Source organism: Zingiber officinale, chromosome 1B, assembly GCF_018446385.1.
Source record: "Zingiber officinale cultivar Zhangliang chromosome 1B, Zo_v1.1, whole genome shotgun sequence".
Classification (NCBI taxonomy): Eukaryota; Viridiplantae; Streptophyta; class Magnoliopsida; order Zingiberales; family Zingiberaceae; genus Zingiber; species Zingiber officinale.
In genome coordinates, this window is record NC_055986.1 from 103,889,215 (window position 1) to 103,906,587 (window position 17,373).

At 41.1% G+C, this 17,373-nt stretch overlaps 2 protein-coding genes across 10 annotated transcripts; one reads left to right on the forward strand and one right to left on the reverse strand.

Moving 5' to 3' along the window:
* Window positions 1–953: 953 nt before the first annotated feature.
* LOC121970601 (SPX domain-containing protein 1-like) lies at window positions 954–6,968 on the reverse strand. 9 transcript variants are annotated; one of them, XR_006108986.1, is made up of 5 exons: window positions 6,691–6,968; window positions 2,950–3,140; window positions 2,655–2,840; window positions 2,119–2,327; window positions 1,280–1,305 (listed from the first exon to the last, which is right to left on the reverse strand). XR_006108986.1 is itself a non-coding variant. In XM_042521404.1 (3 exons), the coding sequence occupies exons 2-3, from the start codon at window positions 2,725–2,727 to the stop codon at window positions 959–961; spliced, it is 420 nt and encodes a 139-aa protein (XP_042377338.1). In that variant the 5' UTR covers window positions 2,728–2,840; window positions 2,950–3,319; the 3' UTR covers window positions 954–958. The 9 variants fall into 9 exon arrangements, 1 of the variants encoding a protein (XP_042377338.1); XR_006108990.1 differs by lacking the exon at window positions 6,691–6,968 and having other exon boundaries at window positions 1,550–2,188; window positions 2,950–3,335; XR_006108987.1 differs by lacking the exon at window positions 6,691–6,968 and having other exon boundaries at window positions 1,550–2,327; window positions 2,950–3,324.
* Window positions 6,969–8,218: 1,250 nt separating this feature from the next.
* LOC121970591 (interactor of constitutive active ROPs 4-like) lies at window positions 8,219–9,674 on the forward strand. Its single transcript, XM_042521397.1, has 3 exons — window positions 8,219–8,380; window positions 8,478–8,619; window positions 8,713–9,674. The coding sequence occupies exons 1-3, from the start codon at window positions 8,367–8,369 to the stop codon at window positions 9,607–9,609; spliced, it is 1,053 nt and encodes a 350-aa protein (XP_042377331.1). The 5' UTR covers window positions 8,219–8,366; the 3' UTR covers window positions 9,610–9,674.
* Window positions 9,675–17,373: the final 7,699 nt, after the last annotated feature.

A 17,373-nucleotide genomic window follows, 5' to 3' on the forward strand; every position in this document is an offset into this window, starting at 1 on the left:
TCGAGCATAAAGGTCTTCAACCTTGCGTGGTTTCTGGCATATTTATAATAGTAAAGTCCTAGTCGGGTATAAATAACCAATAGAGTAGAGAATACCGGCCGAGACTAATACAACAGAAAATATTTCTCATATATACAAAATGAGCTTATGTGACTAACCAAATGTATGTAACAGGTGAACCATAAGAACATGTAATCATATGACAGCTTAATTAATTTGGTGGCAAATAACTTCTAGAAGTCTCCACAGGTATGTTAAACAACAAAGAATGTACATATGGGGTAAGAAAAAGATTCCTTAAACTATTATTGCAGTTTCAGCTTACGTCATCTCTTAACCAACTTTAACAAACCAGGGTCCACCTCATGACTGTGGAGGTTAGATGAGATGGAATAAAAAGAGGAATTCTCTCCACTGGTCAGGTACGCAAGCATACGCATTGCATTATAACACTACAAGAAAAAAGCCTAACAACAACGGTTTTTCACCGTTGTCGTAACCTCTTTTGGACTGTTGTTAAAGGTCGTGTTATTAAAAGGGGTGCCCAAAGACAACAGTTTTTAGCCGTTGTCTTTGAAGGCAAAGACAACAGTTTTACAACGGTGAAAAATCGTTGTCTTTTCCTTTAAAGACAACAGTTTTTCACCGTTGTCTTTGAGCGTCTACCTTTAATAACAGGGTCTTCAACAACAGTTTTAAACTATCTACGACAATGGTGAAAAACCGTTGTCTTTTTTAGATAAAAAATAAAAAAAATTAATACACAATTTTCCAATATTATAAATCATTCAAAATACTAAATTTCAAAATAAAATTTAATATATAATTTTCTAACATTCAAAAATAATATCTATAACATTCTGAAGAAATTTCATAAGCAACCAATAAAATTTCATAAGCAACCAACAAAATGATAACACTATTAAAACAAAGGTAGAACAATATAACACGAGATTTTCTAATCTGTTTTGACTGTTGAACTTTTGCTCCTAATCTGTTTCAAGGACCGCAGCGCTGCTACGGTGCTCTTCATGTATAAGCTCTGCATATATTTAATCTCCTCCAACTCCGGAACCCTCCCACCTGATTGTGCCGGCTTTGGCACTCCATTTTGTCCGTCGCATTCTGCTGAAATTGACAGGTTGTTGCTGGAGAAGAGGTGGTCGAGCATAGCCACACACTCCTTCACGAGTTTGTATAGGAGATCAGTTGTAAAGAATGGCTGCTGCAGCACCTTTTCGATGAAGGGTTGCCTGATAAGTGATCCTGTTCTCTTGTCATACTTCTTCAGTATTTTCACTAGACCTGAATTCATCACAACAAGAATAATAAACCATCTAAATGAGTGCACAAATTTAAAAAAAAAAAAGAACCAGAAGAAAGGACAGAACAGTTAATCAATAACACTCAGATAATTGTAAACTATAATTAGGCTCTGATCATGACTATGCTAACATGAGTTTCCTTGTTAACAAATTGAGAAATAATGGTTTGGAGAAATTAACAAACAAGACATGTAATATCTAAAACAAATGTGAGAGTTTGATACCTAAATAAAATCAACCTTGTTCAGTCAATGTAAAATCAGTTAAACTGCATTGGTAGTAGGCAAATAACATAAAATTTTCTGTTGTGGAAGTTATAATGAGAGTGGATTGATTGTTTCACCAATGACAAGAGAAATATTACTGTGTGATTTGAAGAAGAAATCCAAACATCTATTCTGCTGAATGCTAATTTATAATAACCTAGCAAAACAAATTTACCAAGCTACTCCAACGTCCTTCTTAATCAATCTGATCAATTAGTAAACATGATTGTAGAATAAAACCCATAAATTGCCTCTGAAGCGAAAGTGCTAAGTTTATACTGGACTGAATGTAATTCATACACCATATGGATTTTTTGCAATGAAAATTACAAGCTCCAAAAAAAAACAAAGGTTTGGAACATAAAGGGATATCAATCCATCACAACTTAGATTGTTTGGAGGATCCACATAAGTGTATTAATTTACATGTTAGAATACTGAAAATAAGCTACAGTGAAATCTTTAATGTGTACCATGGACTACATAAGAATAGATCAAGAAAAAGTTGAATTCTTACGGAAACCTACCCGTGTAGTTAATTACGTGATCTTCTCCTTAGCCTTTACTTTCCTTTGAACATTCTTCCTTGATAGTGATCTTCAAAATTATATTAATTGTCAAGATGCATGCTATAAAACTGTTCAAACAATCACTTAGATAAAGCACAAACAATCACTTTGTTTGTGCTTCAAGATCCTACAAAGATTGAATTGCACATGGCAAAGATGTCGTCAGCCTGCAAACTTCTCGCTTAAATCAATTTCCAAACATGAAATACTAGTAGCGATATTGAACTATTTTTCTAGTTGTCAGTCTTTCTTGCAAAGGATGCAGTTTAATTTTCATTGACAGATAACATGTTGCATAAATACTTGACTAGCTGTAATATGAGTATGAAGTACTCGGGGATTAACTGTTGGAGTTATCTTTCAAATGTTGAATTAATGGAGAAGGACCTAACCTATCATAGTTTTCAAATAAAACATCTCAATAACCTGGGAAATGATGGGATAAAATGATTATCACGGCAATTTATATTAAACAAAAAGAGATTCCTACTTACATTGCAGGATAAGCCTATGAGTTTTTTGAATTAGATGATGATGCAGATTGACTGCCTTTTGTTTCCTTGACATTCTCTTTCATATCAGGACAATCTTCATTTTTTGGGTTCAAGGTACTTGAATCCATCTTCTGGACCTCCTCTTTTGTGTATATAAAAATCTGACAGACCATAGCACAAAATTCCCTACAGAAAATTATACAACACCAGTTGTCAACATATCCACTTTATACATAGAAAATGGAAGATATATATACATAAGAGAAGAACATTAGGAATGTAGAAGCATGCTTACTGCCAAGGGTCATCTCCAACAAGCATCATATCATCCTCATTATCAGTAAATACAATCATCCAATTTTTATTTGGAGCCATCAATTCTCCTTTGAATTCAAATAGCTGATCTAACTCCTCGATCAATTGGTCATAACCATCAAACTTTGTCAAGTCAACAGATCTTCCAAGTGCAACACCCTACTTATGAACCTGATATCAAAATGGAAACAGAATCATCTTCTCCAATAAAAAAGAGGTACATTCTATAGCATGACATTCTTGATCTACTAAGGGACTGAATGGAGATGGACACTACACATTAAGTCAAATCTGAAAATGTGATTTAAAATCATTGGATCTTGCATATACACCAAAATTCAAAAAGCAAAGGAACTAGAAAGATATTAATCAGTCAGAAGCGAAGAACTAAATGGATGTTATTGCAAAAGGGAGAAATCATTTGATTTTAATGGAAGTTATCAGTTCTAGCATAGGCAGCATAAAGACTGTTGAAGAGTCACAGAGAAGTGGAGGGGATCGTCTTCGCCGTCGGCGGAGGAGGCGTCAGGGTGCTTCTCGGTGAGGGCGCGGTGGGGGAGTTGTGGCTGGCGGTTGAGAAGGCGGCATATGTTTTTTGGCCGGACGGATCTGTAATAAATGATCACACAACCAAACTCAACATCCCAAACAATGTATACAATCAAGTCCACACAAATCTAGCACTAAAAATAACTTACCCTCGAGCCATATCTGATATCTCTCTCGGAGGGCTCGGGAGGTTATTGTGGCGGTGAGCTGGGACAGAGGAATAGGGCAATGCCAACACTAGAGTAAAGATCGAATATCGGTTAGAGCAAACCTGGTTCGATCGTCGAAGCTGCGATGTGTAGAGAGGCGCCGCAGGAGGTTAGATCTAGGGTTCAAACCCCTCTTAACCGGAGATCCACCAATGCAGGGTCGGCTACTCTAGGAGAAGAGAAATCTCCGGATGGACTCCAGTGATCAGTGGAGAAGAGCCTTAGTCAGCGGTGGACGCTTGGTGCTAGCGCGATCGATTTCCTCGTGGCTCCGGCGTCGGGGAAGAGTTAGGGCTCGGCGACGGTAGCTATGGCATTGATCGGAGCAAGGCACGACTCAATGAGGCTTCAGCCAACGTTGAGTAACTCTTGGCTGGTGGTTATGTATCCAGGGAGAAGAAGTATCGCGGCGTCGATAGGCGGCGAGGATCAGTGTCGGGTTGGGAAGGAGGGGAAAGGGGAATCGGCAGTGGTGACCTAGCCTCACGCAAACAAAAAAACTCTTTGTTCGTGAGTTTTTTTTCGTGAAGTTAAAAAAAACTATTATTTTTTTGGGATTCAACAACATTCAATAGACAACAGTTTAATAAAACTGTTGTATATTATCATGTAAGCAACGCTAAAAGACAACAGTTTTTTAAAACCGTTGTCTTTGACATACATTAGACAACAGTTTTTTAAAAATCGTTGTCTTTGACATACATTAGACAACAGTTTTTTAAAAACCGTTGTCATTTTAAAATAATTATGGTGAACAACAACGGTTTTCAATAAAACCATTGTTAAATGGCAAAAGGACAACAGTTTCTCGAAAAACTGTTGTCTATTAGGTGTGGTTAAATCTAAAATTTCTTGTAGTGTAATCAAGCCCTGATTTTCATCTTCTACTTCTTCTTCTCGCCGAAGACTAACTTGAGCGTCGGAGGGCCTAGCCAGGGATTCTCACCCCGGTCTCAGGTCGCTAACGCTTTGGTTGGTCTCATTGTACGCAGGAATAGGTGATCATCCATTGGATTGCTGAGTCTTCACTGATTCACGGAGACACCTCGCTGGAGTTCATTTTGGGGAGGTATTCTTCATAGATCCATTTTGTTTTTCTCGGGTCTATTGTTTCTCCTTTAGTCTCTCGTGAGATCCACTGTGGTTTTCTCGAATCCTCTCTTGTTCCTTGGCATCAGTGTCATTGTTCGCCATCAGTCATCGTCACCCAGCGCTTCATCCAGTAAGCTCTCAGACAGGATCATCATCCAACATAACTCAACACTAATTATCCTACCACAATTACAACACCAACACTATTCAACAGTAATTAACAATATAAACTAACAAACCAATTTTGCATCTAGAATTTTAAACATTTCGTCAGTTACATTACAACATCAACATTACTTAACACTAACTAATTAGATGAACTAACAATCCAATTAGGAATACGACAAAGAGAATTAAGATTACCATCACTAATATCCAAATAAATTTTAGTACATTGATTATTCTCAGATTATGTACATTGTGTTCGCTTTCAAAGTTGTTAGATGAACTAGTATCGGTCGTCACCCACTTTTGCCATCTATATTACCCACATATATATGTAATAGTGTCTTCCAAAATTATTGATTGATCTAGAAACACACGCCAATATTCTTCATCCACAATCCCTACATGTTACAGGTTGAAATCTCATATTGTCGATGTTGTTATAATTTGATGATGCCATGAAAAGCAACCTAATAATCAAATTTTCATTACTTAGACTAAAAAAAATAAATTTACAACATTCATAGATTAAACAAATGACAACATTTAGAGATTGTATGCTAAATCAATTGAAAAGACTTTATATTTTTTATCACTAAAATGGCAAGAGAGTTTTATAATGACTTAATAATTAAGAGATTGAATATATAACTTCAAAGTTAGAAGTGTGAACTTAGAATTTTGCAATATTCCAACCCCCTCCGAGGAACAGATGCATGAAACACATGATATTAAAACAGACCAAAAAAACACATATGTATTTTATTCCACCAATAGGATAACAGATATTTAACTTCTGCATAATTGAATAGTGGTCAGCATTTAGCATATCATGTATCTTCCAAGATTTGGCTGCTCGATTCTTCGACAAATTAGAAAACATTCTTAAGTAAGTCCAACATACCATTCTCCTTCTCAATTAAAGAAAACAAGTATCATGAACAACTGGGCATATGGTTTAGTGATATGATTCTTGCTTGGGGTGCGAGAGGTCACGGGTTCTCCGAATGCCCCCCCCCCCCTAAAATTATTTTGCTCAACCACCCTTTGTACGACTCAAAAGCTTAAGGAAATTCATCTTAAATTTCTGACTCTAAAATTGTAGCAATCTATTTAATTTTAATACAATACCTACTTAGTCATCCACAACCTCCACTGGAATAGGAGAGGTGTGAATTCATGAATTTCTAGTAGATAAGACTCCAATATCTAGGATCATCAAAGTTGCCAACAAAAGTCAGAAAATATACTCCCAACGCATTTTATTACTTACAACTCAACTAGGGATATTATCGCGGCCAACATTTTTCTGCATAATAACAATAAGAAAAATATGTCTATAATAAATCCATTTAATCCCAATGTCAATTAGTAGAATATGAATTAGAGCCAAAAAAAACTTAGGCTAGGTTTAAATCATATTAGTAAGTATCTCATATCAAGCAGATAATTACATGTACTATAAAAAAACTTGTTAAGACATCATTATTCATGAATAAATTTCAACATAATGACCAAATGGTCAAGTCAAATGTAGAACAAAAAAACACTGATGTCAATGATGGGGCAATCAATTTAGTGAAATGATTCTTTCCTAGGGTGCAAGAGTTCCCACGTTTAATTTTCTAAATGTCCAATACTACGTCTACCCCAACCCCAATCCATTGGAGTTAATTATGAGCAAGTTCATCTCTATTATATAATACCTATCACTTGCAAGAAGAAGCACGGCTGTAAGGCTCATATTTTTTGAAGCTTCGATGGTTGAAGATGGACCAGCCTAGTTCGCTCCTTGCATGTGTTCGTAGCTTCGCTGGTCACTCATGGGGCAAGAGAGGAAAGAAGAAGGTCCCCTTCTTTGATTCCATCACTGGGTTTTTCGATTCCTTTTCTGACTTTGTTTCTGTTGAGTTAGGGTTGGGTTCCTTTGTTGAGTTAGCTCACTGACGGGAGGAGAGATGGGAGAGAGCTGAAGAACACGAATAAGGAGGAGAGTTAGGGTAAGGGAGGAGAAGAGTGAAAGAGAAAGTCAGCAAATGATTACAAAAATTGAGGTCCTTTATTTTTATTTTTTTTATTTTTGCTGAGATGGACTTAACTACACAAGCTGCCAACTCAATTACGGAGGGCTTTCACTGAGCAACTTTGCTATGTGTATCATTTCTCTTAATTTTTATACATGGGACTCGCCAAGTAAAAAAAAGTTAATTTGAATATGAAAATAGAGTGAAATATCTTTTTAATGATTAATATAAAAATATCTTTTTAAAGATTCGAATAAAAAGTTTTTTTTTTAATTTTTTTACATTTTTACCGCTTGATGTTGCAGTCTGGGATCCGCTGTTTTCTAGCACCAAATATTTTTTGTGTTTGTGCGGCTGCAGCCACTGACCTTGTTCCCGGCATCTACGAGGAGTCTGCGGCTATTGCATTCTTTATTCCCTGCGACGATTGTAAGCTCTAAACTCTTCTACAAATGCAGCAGCATGCTGCTTCATTTTCACTCCCTATGCTACCATTTCTGCAGAATGCCTGAGTAAACGCCAAAGTCGCCCTCGGTGCTTCACGTTGCTCATGGCTCTTTGTGTCACACTACTGAAAAAATGAAAATGACCATGAGGAAGTAAATGACAATTTTTAAGTAGACAAGGACATTGAAAAAAAACATAACCGGAAGAGAAATGAAAAGAAAACACTGACCCTTTTATCTTTTTATGAAAGTTCACTGACTCTACAGCAGCTTTGTCGTATTGCAGATGCAGACAGAAGGAAAAAAAAGAGGGAGTAAGTAACTTTTTATATCATGGATTTGATTTCTCTGCTGTAAAGTAAAATGGCCGTGGGGGCAGTGGTCTCTGCTTTATTAGATTGTAGGTTGTTGATGTATATTAAGAGAGGTAGGGCCTTGCGGCAGGGAGATCACATGCAATGTTCAACTGAAAGCAAGAAGAATTCCTATTGACCTTAACATGCTTTCACCTTACACCAGACTGTTGCACTAATAAACAGGAAGTGCCATGCCACTCTTGCTATTCATCACTGCAACCGCAAGGGCAGCAAAGACACTAGTTTAAAGAGGTAGTATCTGACTATCTATAATATATCAAATGATCTACTTATTATCAAGTATAATTAGCAGCGATCCAATCTTAAATCCAAAGAAATATTATTTAAAATCTTTCCACTGTTCACATCTCTCTCCCTATTTCTCTTCTTAGTCATCAGTCAGCTACTGGCACAAGGTCCTCTGCATTTCCCACTGGGCCTATATTTAAATGCTGTTGTTCATGGTTCTCTTCTCGTTTCATTCAGGCCGAGCGTTTCGAATTTGAACTGCAGGAGGAGGGGGAGGACGAGGAGCGTGAGCTTACCCTTCAATCCGATGCCGAGGTCGAGGTAGGGATTTGTTTTTGTCTTATTAAAGTCTTTGTTTGCATGAATCGTGGGTTGAGATCAACGCGATGAGGGGGGTTTCCTTTTCGTTGGCGTACAGGGGGTCAGATGCGTCTCAGCGACAGTCGCCGCGGGTGCCGCTCCACCTCAAGAGCACCGCCTGCTCTGAGGCCAACGCCGTGCGGCGTCCCACCGCCGCCGACCGCAGCCCCAAGGTGTCCCCTCGGGGTGTCCTGCAGGAGGTAGTGTTTCTTCTTCTTCTCGGTCTCCTCCTCCTCGTTGTCGTACACATTATGGAATCTGAACTGACTTTGTCGGCGATGTGACCAAAATAGAGGAGAAGGGGCACGAAGGTGGTTGACCTGGAAACCAAGCTGAGTAAGGTCCAGGAGGAGCTCAAGAAGCTGCGGAAGCGACTGGAGTCGGCGGAGGCCGACAAACAAGGAGTGGAGCAAGCTCTCGCCAAGGCCAAGAAGCGGGTCCCGGCAGCCATCGCGGCTCCGAAAGAAATATGCGAAGAAGACGACTGCCCTCCTGGAGACGCTGAAAGAAAGTTCGAAGGAGAAACCGTCACTTCGCCGGCGACGATGGACGTCTTCGAAGTCGTAGTCCCGGGTGATCTTTTACAGGAGCATAGCGAGCATGAGGCTGATGGAGAGGAAAAGGAAGGAGACAATGTGGAGGAAACGACGACGATGATCGCGAAGGAAGCCGTAAAAGAAGACGAAAGGGATAAAGAGGAAGAGAAGAGAGATGCGTTGGTGGAAGATCTCGAGGCCAAACTGCTCGAGAAGGAGAAGGAAGTGGAGATTCTGCTCGAAGAGAACACGATCTTCAAGACGCAAGCCGACGAAGAGACGAAGAGGATCGCCGGGGCAGCAGAAGCGAAAGAGGCGGAGTTGCTGGCGAAGCTGAGGTCGGTGGAGGAAGAGATGGAAGAGAGCAAGGCGAGGGCGGGCCGGCTGGCGGAGCAGCTGGAGGCGACGGAGAGAGCGAAGGCTGCACTGGAGGAGGAGATGAAGCGGCTGAGGGTGCAGACGCAGCAGTGGAGGAAGGCTGCGGAGGCGGCCGCGGCGGCGGTGCTGGCGGACGATCAGGACGAGGTGGACAAGCACATCGCGGCCTGGGGATCGCCGCTGGCAATGGAGGAAGAGGGCGACTGGAGAAGGAAGAAGGGGCCCGCAATTCGAATGTTTGGGGAATTCTGGAAAAAGAAGGGGCAGCGCAAGTGAAGCAGAGTTGGCTTCGCTTTCGCTGGTTCCTTGTAATCACTCTGTGAGCGAACTCTTTCGTAAAATCGCTGTGCTGCTAGAGACGACCAATATCGATCGATTCAAAAGGTTAAACGTCGACAGATCGATCGATCAATCAGACACGAATAAATAGAACTGATAAAAAAAAAAATGCTGGTTGAAATAAGTTGCTGGTGGCAAATAATCAAAACGCGCCCCTTTTTCTTGAAAGTGTCAGTTTTTTTATCACCATATCATTCCCGATGAAAGTACATAATTATCTTAAATGTACCGTTTGATGCGGCGGAGGTCCACAGTTGTACGTGTCCCATAAAAATTTATACTGAACTGTAAATCAAAATTAAGATGTTCTCATTATAGAAGGTACCGTTATCCTTTCTTGATCAAATCTCAAATCTTTACATCTACTCTCTTTCAATCTAGGCTATAGATTTCATCCTAGTCTTAGTGATAGACTCTCTCTTAGTATCGATGACAGACTCACTCTCAGTCTCGGTGACAATCTCAGAGCCTGACTTTATCTGTTCCCAAAGTCACTCCATATTGGCTTCACCTTTTTATCCTCAAAACAAGTCTATACCCTATACGGGTTCGCTAACAATAACTCTGAATATTCTAATATGCATGATATCTTGAAAATGGGGGGTAGTTACAAGGTTGTCAGATTTGATCTCTTAAATGTTATCCCATAAACACGTTGCGTTGAATAAATGAAGTGACAACTAACAACAGTCGAATCTAGTCCCTTACCACTGCCCACAATGATGATATTTCGGCTGACATGGAGATGCTCTCCGGACAACCATATAAACACTCACGAAGGTAATGACAAAGGATTCCCAATTCTCTAGAAATCTTAGACCATGTACGACTCTTCTTCTTCTCTATCTCATTCTTCTTGCATATCGCTTTAAGTAAATCCTAATTTAAACGTCGGAGTGACTTAGGGATCCGTCTCATGGTCAGTCTAACTCTCTTTTAAAGTGCATTTCAGACTCTTTCTTCTTAGTCATCGACGGTCTTCGGAGAAAGAGTGCGTCAGCAAGTTCGTTAATTGGTGGCTTAACCATCCACGGTATTTGATTGGAATAAATTTGCACCGTATGTGAGAATTATGAGCCAAAATGTTGTGATGGTTAAGACCAGAAGAACTACTAACAACTACAACTTCGCCTAGGAGGAAAGTTTCAAGAAGGCATGGAAAACTCAAAGACAAGAGATCCACTCCTTACCAGGAACACCCATTCCTCAACCAGTTCACGAAAAAGAAGAAGTTCAAATTGTGCCTAGCTAGCCTGATCGTGCTACTCAAGTGGCAGTTGATTTGGCACCCGAACTCAAAGAGAAACTAATAACCTGTCTAACCCAAAACCAGGATGTTTTTGCTTCGTCATCTCATGAAGTTATCGGTGTGGCATCTACTGTGATGGAGCACCTCAACCTTCTTCCGAAGTCTTGGCCCATTCGACAAAAGAAGCAACACTTCACCCTTTCTCAAGACAAGGTGATTTGCAATTCCCCTCTTGGTTGGCAAATGTGGTCCTACTACCCAAGCTGGGAGACAATGGCGAGTCTGTATTAACTTTTGAGATCTTAACAAAACTTGTCCTAAGGACTGCTAGCCGCTTCCTTAGATTGATCAATTGGTAGATTCTGTTGGAGGATCGGTGGCTGGCTTGAAGGGGGGTTGGATAGCTAGGCCACCCCCAAATCGATTTCTTCTCTACAATACGTTAGTTTGCGCAAGCGAAAATATAGAAACTAAAAACAATGAAACACAAACGAGAATACAAACGCTAACACGCTTGATGTAACGTGGTTCGGAGATTGCTTGCTCCTACTCCACGACGTGTCCTTGAGGTGGACGAGCCCTTGATCCTTTGGTGGATCAGTCCCCGGCAATCTCCGGCTAAAGCTTCTCCTTCTCGGTGGAGCAAACCTCTCACAAAGTTCTCTTCCTCTTTACAAGATGAAACTTAGGGTTAGAAGGAAGAGAGTTGACTTGGAAGCTTTGGGCAAGATTCAGAAGGTTTACAATGAGTATCAGTAACCCCTTCAATGCCCCAAAGCTCCCCTTAAATAAGAGAAAAGAGTTGATCACCAATCAACTCAAACCCTGACACCAGTCGACTGGTCCATGCACCAGTCGACTGGTGCTAGCCGTTAGGCAACACCAACGGCTCTCTTTAGAGCCCGTTTTCTGCCAACGGTCATGTACCAGTCGACTGGTCTTAGGACCAGTCGACTGGTCCCCTTAGTCGAAAAGCACAGAATGCTTCTGTGCATTCTGTGAAGCTGGATCAGTCGACTGGTCCCATGACCAGTCGACTGGTCCCAGTACATTCACTCCTCTCATCCTTTCCGGAGTCGCCTTTGAAGTCCTCTTCCTCGGCCTTCGTCCCTCAGATGCACCCGAGCCCGCGGCTCCTCTCCGTGCCATCCTTCACGTTGCCTTGAAGTCTACTTCCTTCGGCTCCACTCCATTGCTCCTCGTCCGCGCGGTCCCTCGGATGTCTTCCACACCATCCTTCACCGACTCAACGATCCGAGCCCTTGGATGAGCTTCCCGAACTTGGTCACACCAAGTCCTTATGTGTTCCACCAAGTCCTGCATGACTCAAACACATATCAAATACATATGAAAGCCTAACTTAAACTCTTTGACACACACATCAAAACCTAGGTCGATTGCACCAACAATCTCCCCCTTTTTGATGTGTGGCAATATGTTTAAGTTAGGCACCAATAACAACTTTGAAAAGTACAAGCAATATGTAAATATGAAGTATAAAACCCAAGCTCCCCCTTAACACATGCTCTTAATCTTAATTTTCAAAGATTTGTACCCAAGTAGAATGGTAACTTAAACCTACCCATTTCTCCCCCTTTGACACCATCAAAATATTGTACGAGACACGTACACATACTATGGTATCAGTTCCAACCAAATATGAACCAAAAATTTGATTTTAAAGACCAACAGAATGCTGAAAGGCTGGTACCAGTCGACTGGTATCTGCACCAGTCGACTGGCACAAACTGAACATCAATTTCAGCCTACGGCAGCCAACTTCAGAAATCCATAAAAAATTCTAGAAAATTCGAAAAATCATGAAATTTTGAACACATTTTTCTTATAATGGTCTTTAGCTAAGAAAAATATGTTTTCATGAAAAGTCAACCTATTTTCAAAAATTTTGACCAAGTTTCAAAAATATCGAAAACATGCAAGTTTGTATCAATTTCAAGCTCAGTTTTGCAATCATATGTTTTAAGATAGCTAGACCACAGTAAATAAAACATAGAATTATTTTCAAAACATTTGAAATGTCCAACTATGATCTATGGGCAAGATGTCCATTAATTAAACATTTGCTTTCCCCATAGTTGGCCTATGATCACTAAACATTGATACACTTCATAACTCATCAAAATGCCATAAGCATAAGTGAATTACTTGTATCATCCTAATATCTCACATTTATGGTTAGAAAATAATACAAATCATGTGAGATAAAGGTAACCTCTACTTAGCCCTCTTGATCATAAATTTCTATCAAGGCTAAGTCCTCCCCCTTAAGGTCTCAAGTCAACCATATAGGAAAAATTTGAATTATTGACTTCCATGGTTGACTTGCCATAAAATCCTCTAACCCTTGAGGATTGATTTTGGCACCCAATAGAAATTCTTTCTAATTGGGTTGACCAAGTACTCTTTGGGGATCCATTTCCTATCTATGGTCTTTGTATTGGATTGCCCCCTAGCAAGTAGACAATGATAGGTCTTTTCATTATTTTGTTCATTGTATCCTATCCCATTTTTCTTAAAACTTGCCCTTTGGCTCCCAATGATCATATTTAGGGTTTTAGAGCCAATTTCAAATTTTCTAAGGGCTTTGGTAAGGTATTCTACCTTTTCCCTTAATTTCCTATTTTCCTCTTCTAAACATGAATCATTTGAACTTGTAGAGGAAGCATGCAAATCATCATCCCTAATAGGCATGGATTCTAATTTTTCTTTAAGCATGCAAATGTCATGTTTCAAAGACTTGTTTTTCCTTTTTGCCTTGAACAAGTCATCATTTGTGCTTGAAATAATTTTAACTAAGATATGGGGAGGAAGATTATTTACCTCACTTACCGAGAAGTCCGAATCCGAAGTTTGACCTCCCCCTTCACTTGAGCTCCCCTCTTCATCTTCATTTGAGCTCCTTCCTTCTTCTTGTTCGGATGAGGTGGAGACTACATCATCAATCCCCATTAGAGCAAAATTGACTATGTGATGCTCTTCTTCCTCCGATGATGATGAAGGATCATCCCATGTTGCTTTTAGGTTTTGAGCCTTCTTCCCCTTTTCTTTTGTCTTCTCCTTCTTCTTCTTCTTTCCTTCCTTCTTTTTTAAGAGAGGACAATCATCTCTTATGTGTCCTTCTCCTTGGCAATTGTAGCAAATTATCTTCCTTGTCCTACTTTTGCTTCTTGAGCTTTTCCTATCATGAGATTTGTTAGATGAAAAATTTCTAAAAGCTCTTCTCATTTTCCTTACCATATACGCCTCTTGGTCACTATCCATTGAGGCACTTGACTCCTCGGAATCGGAAGATGATGGAGATGGAGATTTCTTCTTCTTTCCCTTTCCCTTGTTTGCCACAAGGGCTATTCCTCTTGATTTATGAGCTTCTCCATCTAATCCTTCAACTCTTGTTTCGTGAAGCTCCATTGTTGAGAATGTTGGTGCAACCTTAGGTCAAGGTTGACCTGGTTGACCTGACTCGAGTTGACCTGACTCGAGTTATATTTTGATGTTTGACTTAGGAAGATTGTTGGTGCAACCTTAGGTCAAGGTTGACCTAGTTGAGTTGTATTTTGATGTTTGACACTCGTGGAAGAGTTGTATTCTTGATATGGGACAAGAATAGATGTTTGGGAGATTATTGGTGCAACCGTAGGTCAAGGTTGACCTGGTTGACCTGATTCGGGAAAAAGTCCAAGTATGGAGACTTGGCAACGGAAAAGTCCAAGCAGGGAGCTTGGCACTAGAAAAGTCCAAGTATGGAGACTTGGCACTGGAAAAGTCCAAGCAGGGAGCTTGGCACGCGAAAAGTCCAAGTATGGAGACTTGGTACTGGAAAAGTCCAAGCAGGGAGCTTGGCACGAGGGAAAGTCCTAACTGGGATGTTAGGCAGTTGGAAAGTCCTGGTGAGTGAAGCCAGGCAGTGGGAAAGTCCTAACTGGGATGTTAGGCAGTGGGAAAGTCCTAACTGGGATGTTAGGCAGTTGGAAAGTCCTGGTGAGTGAAACCAGGCAAGGGAAAATCCAGATGGATCAGGGATGATCGGACTTCTGGTGTTGAAAAGTCTAAGTGGGTCAAAGGGATTGACCGGACACTTAGCGGGGAGTGCTAGCAGGTCAAGGGAGTGACCGGATGCTAGGCATGATGTACCAACAGGTCAAGGTTGACCGGATGTTGGTGTGGAAGCCTTAGGTTTAGAGCTGAAAAGTTTGGCGTGCTTCACGAACGCGCAGCCATCGGTGCTCGCCGTGTGAGTTCCGTGGCCGTCGTTATCGATCGGCGAGACCGTCGATCGGTGCCGGGACCGGTCGAATTGACGAAGGACCGAACGCCGATGAGCTTGACGTTGCAGGTGGACCGATCAGGAGGTTTCCTGATCGGTCCATGGACCGATCAGGGACGGAACAGAAGCATAGGCTTCTTTCCTGATTGGTCTGCAGACCGATCAGGATGTTGCCTGATCGGTCCACAGACCGATCAGGGCTTCGATCGCGACACCTGATCGGTCTGCAGACCGATCAGGGTTCTAGCCGTTGCGACGCAACGGCTAGTTTCTTCGCTGTTTCTTCTTCGCAGGTATAAAGGGGCTGAGGGATTCTACAGGGATACTACTTCTTCAACTTCTTCCTGCTTCTAGCTTGAGCTCGTCCAAAGCTTCGCGTGAGCTTCCCCGACTGGAACAGCTGCTGCTGTTAGAGTTTTTGAAGCTGCTGCTTCATCCGGACTCCAGTCGACGAGAAAGCAAGATTGGTAGAGTGCTTGAGTATTCTTATTTGTATTTCTTGCTTATTCTTTGTACTTGTACTCTTTGTTTGCTGTTGCAAACGTTTGTGGCGAGGTTTCTCCACCCACAAGGAGTATATTGTATTAGCCGGTTCTCCGGGGACTCATCCACCGACGGATTGACTGGACTCGTCCACCTTACGGACACGCCGAGGAGTAGGAGCCCTAATCTCCAAACCTCGTTACATCCTTGCGTTGAGGTTTGATTTCTTCTCCTGTTTTCGTTTCTATTTGTATTTCCGCTGCACTAACCTAATCGTAGGAAGAAACGAGTAATTTGGGGTCGGCTATTCACACCCCCCTCTCTAGCCGCGTACGAAGGATCCCAACAAGTGGTATCAGAGCGAAGGTTCGCTCTTCATCGGATCAACACCCGTGGGAGCAAAGCTAGAGAATGGATCTCTATGGAGAAGATGTCACCATTCCACCCTTCTACGAATGCGGCGACTTCGCGTATTGGAAGGTAAGGATGAAGTATTTTCTTATGACTAACATAATGAATTGGTTTTGTGTACAAGAAGGATTTACTCCTCCGGTGGATAAGGAAGGAAAACCACTTGAGAAGAAGGAGTGGACAAGAGAACAAATTCACAAATCCGAAATCAACAAAGAGGTAACGAAAATAATTGAATTTTCATTGCCTACTAACATCTTGTGTAAGATAGGTTACAACAATGCCAAGGAATTATGGGATAACTTGGCCAAGTACCATGAAGAGAGCTCCACTTCAAGCCATGAAGAGGAGCCTAGTGAGCCAAGTAGCTCACATCATGAAGAGAGCAAATTGGAAGTTGAGGGTTACTCAACATCTAAAGAAGAAGAGGAAGTGAGTTCTTCTTCAAGATCGGAGCACGAAGAAGAAGCTTCTACCTCCGAGAGGGATGAAGAAGAGAGCATCCATTCATCCTCAACCCTAGGTAACTCAAACACTTTAAGTTCAAGTAAATTGCACATAATGTGTTTTGAGTGTAGGGAATTTGGGCACTACAAGAGTAAGTGTCCAAAGAGGGTAAGAAAGACTCCACCGGCGCCAAAGGTCAAGGAAGCCGGAGTCCCGATACGCAAAGGCAAGGAGCACGTGGTGTGCTTCCAATGCAAGCAAAGGGGACACTATAGGAGCCAATGTCCGAGGGGGAGGCAACCTCACAAGGGCAAGAGACCGGGCACATCGATAGGGGGAGCTAAGGCAAACCCTAAGGTAACCTCTAAGGTTCATTATTGCAATTCTAATAAAACTCATGCTAGTAGTTTTGTTGCAATTGTTAATAATGATAAGCATGTTAACTTTAGGAACCAATACATGTGCTTAGGAGCTAAACATGTTAGCCTAGGTAAGGATAACACTAGAAATACCAACCCTAGGATTAACACTTCTAAAGTTAAGGAAAACCTAGGTAGAAATCCCAAGAAGACTAGACACATGCCTAGGAATATCTCAAGAGAAAATGACAAATTAAAACTTGAGGTATTGGAGAGGGAAAATCAAGTCTTGAGGTCAAGACTTGATAATTTAGAAAAGGCTCTTAAAAACATGGAGAAGTCATCTCTAGGGTTTAAGAGTCAAAAACCCAAGTCCAAGGACAAGAAAGGTTTGGGTCACAAACCTAAGTCCCAAATGGTCAAGCCCACTTACCACAATGTTCCATTTGATTATGGAACAAAACCTA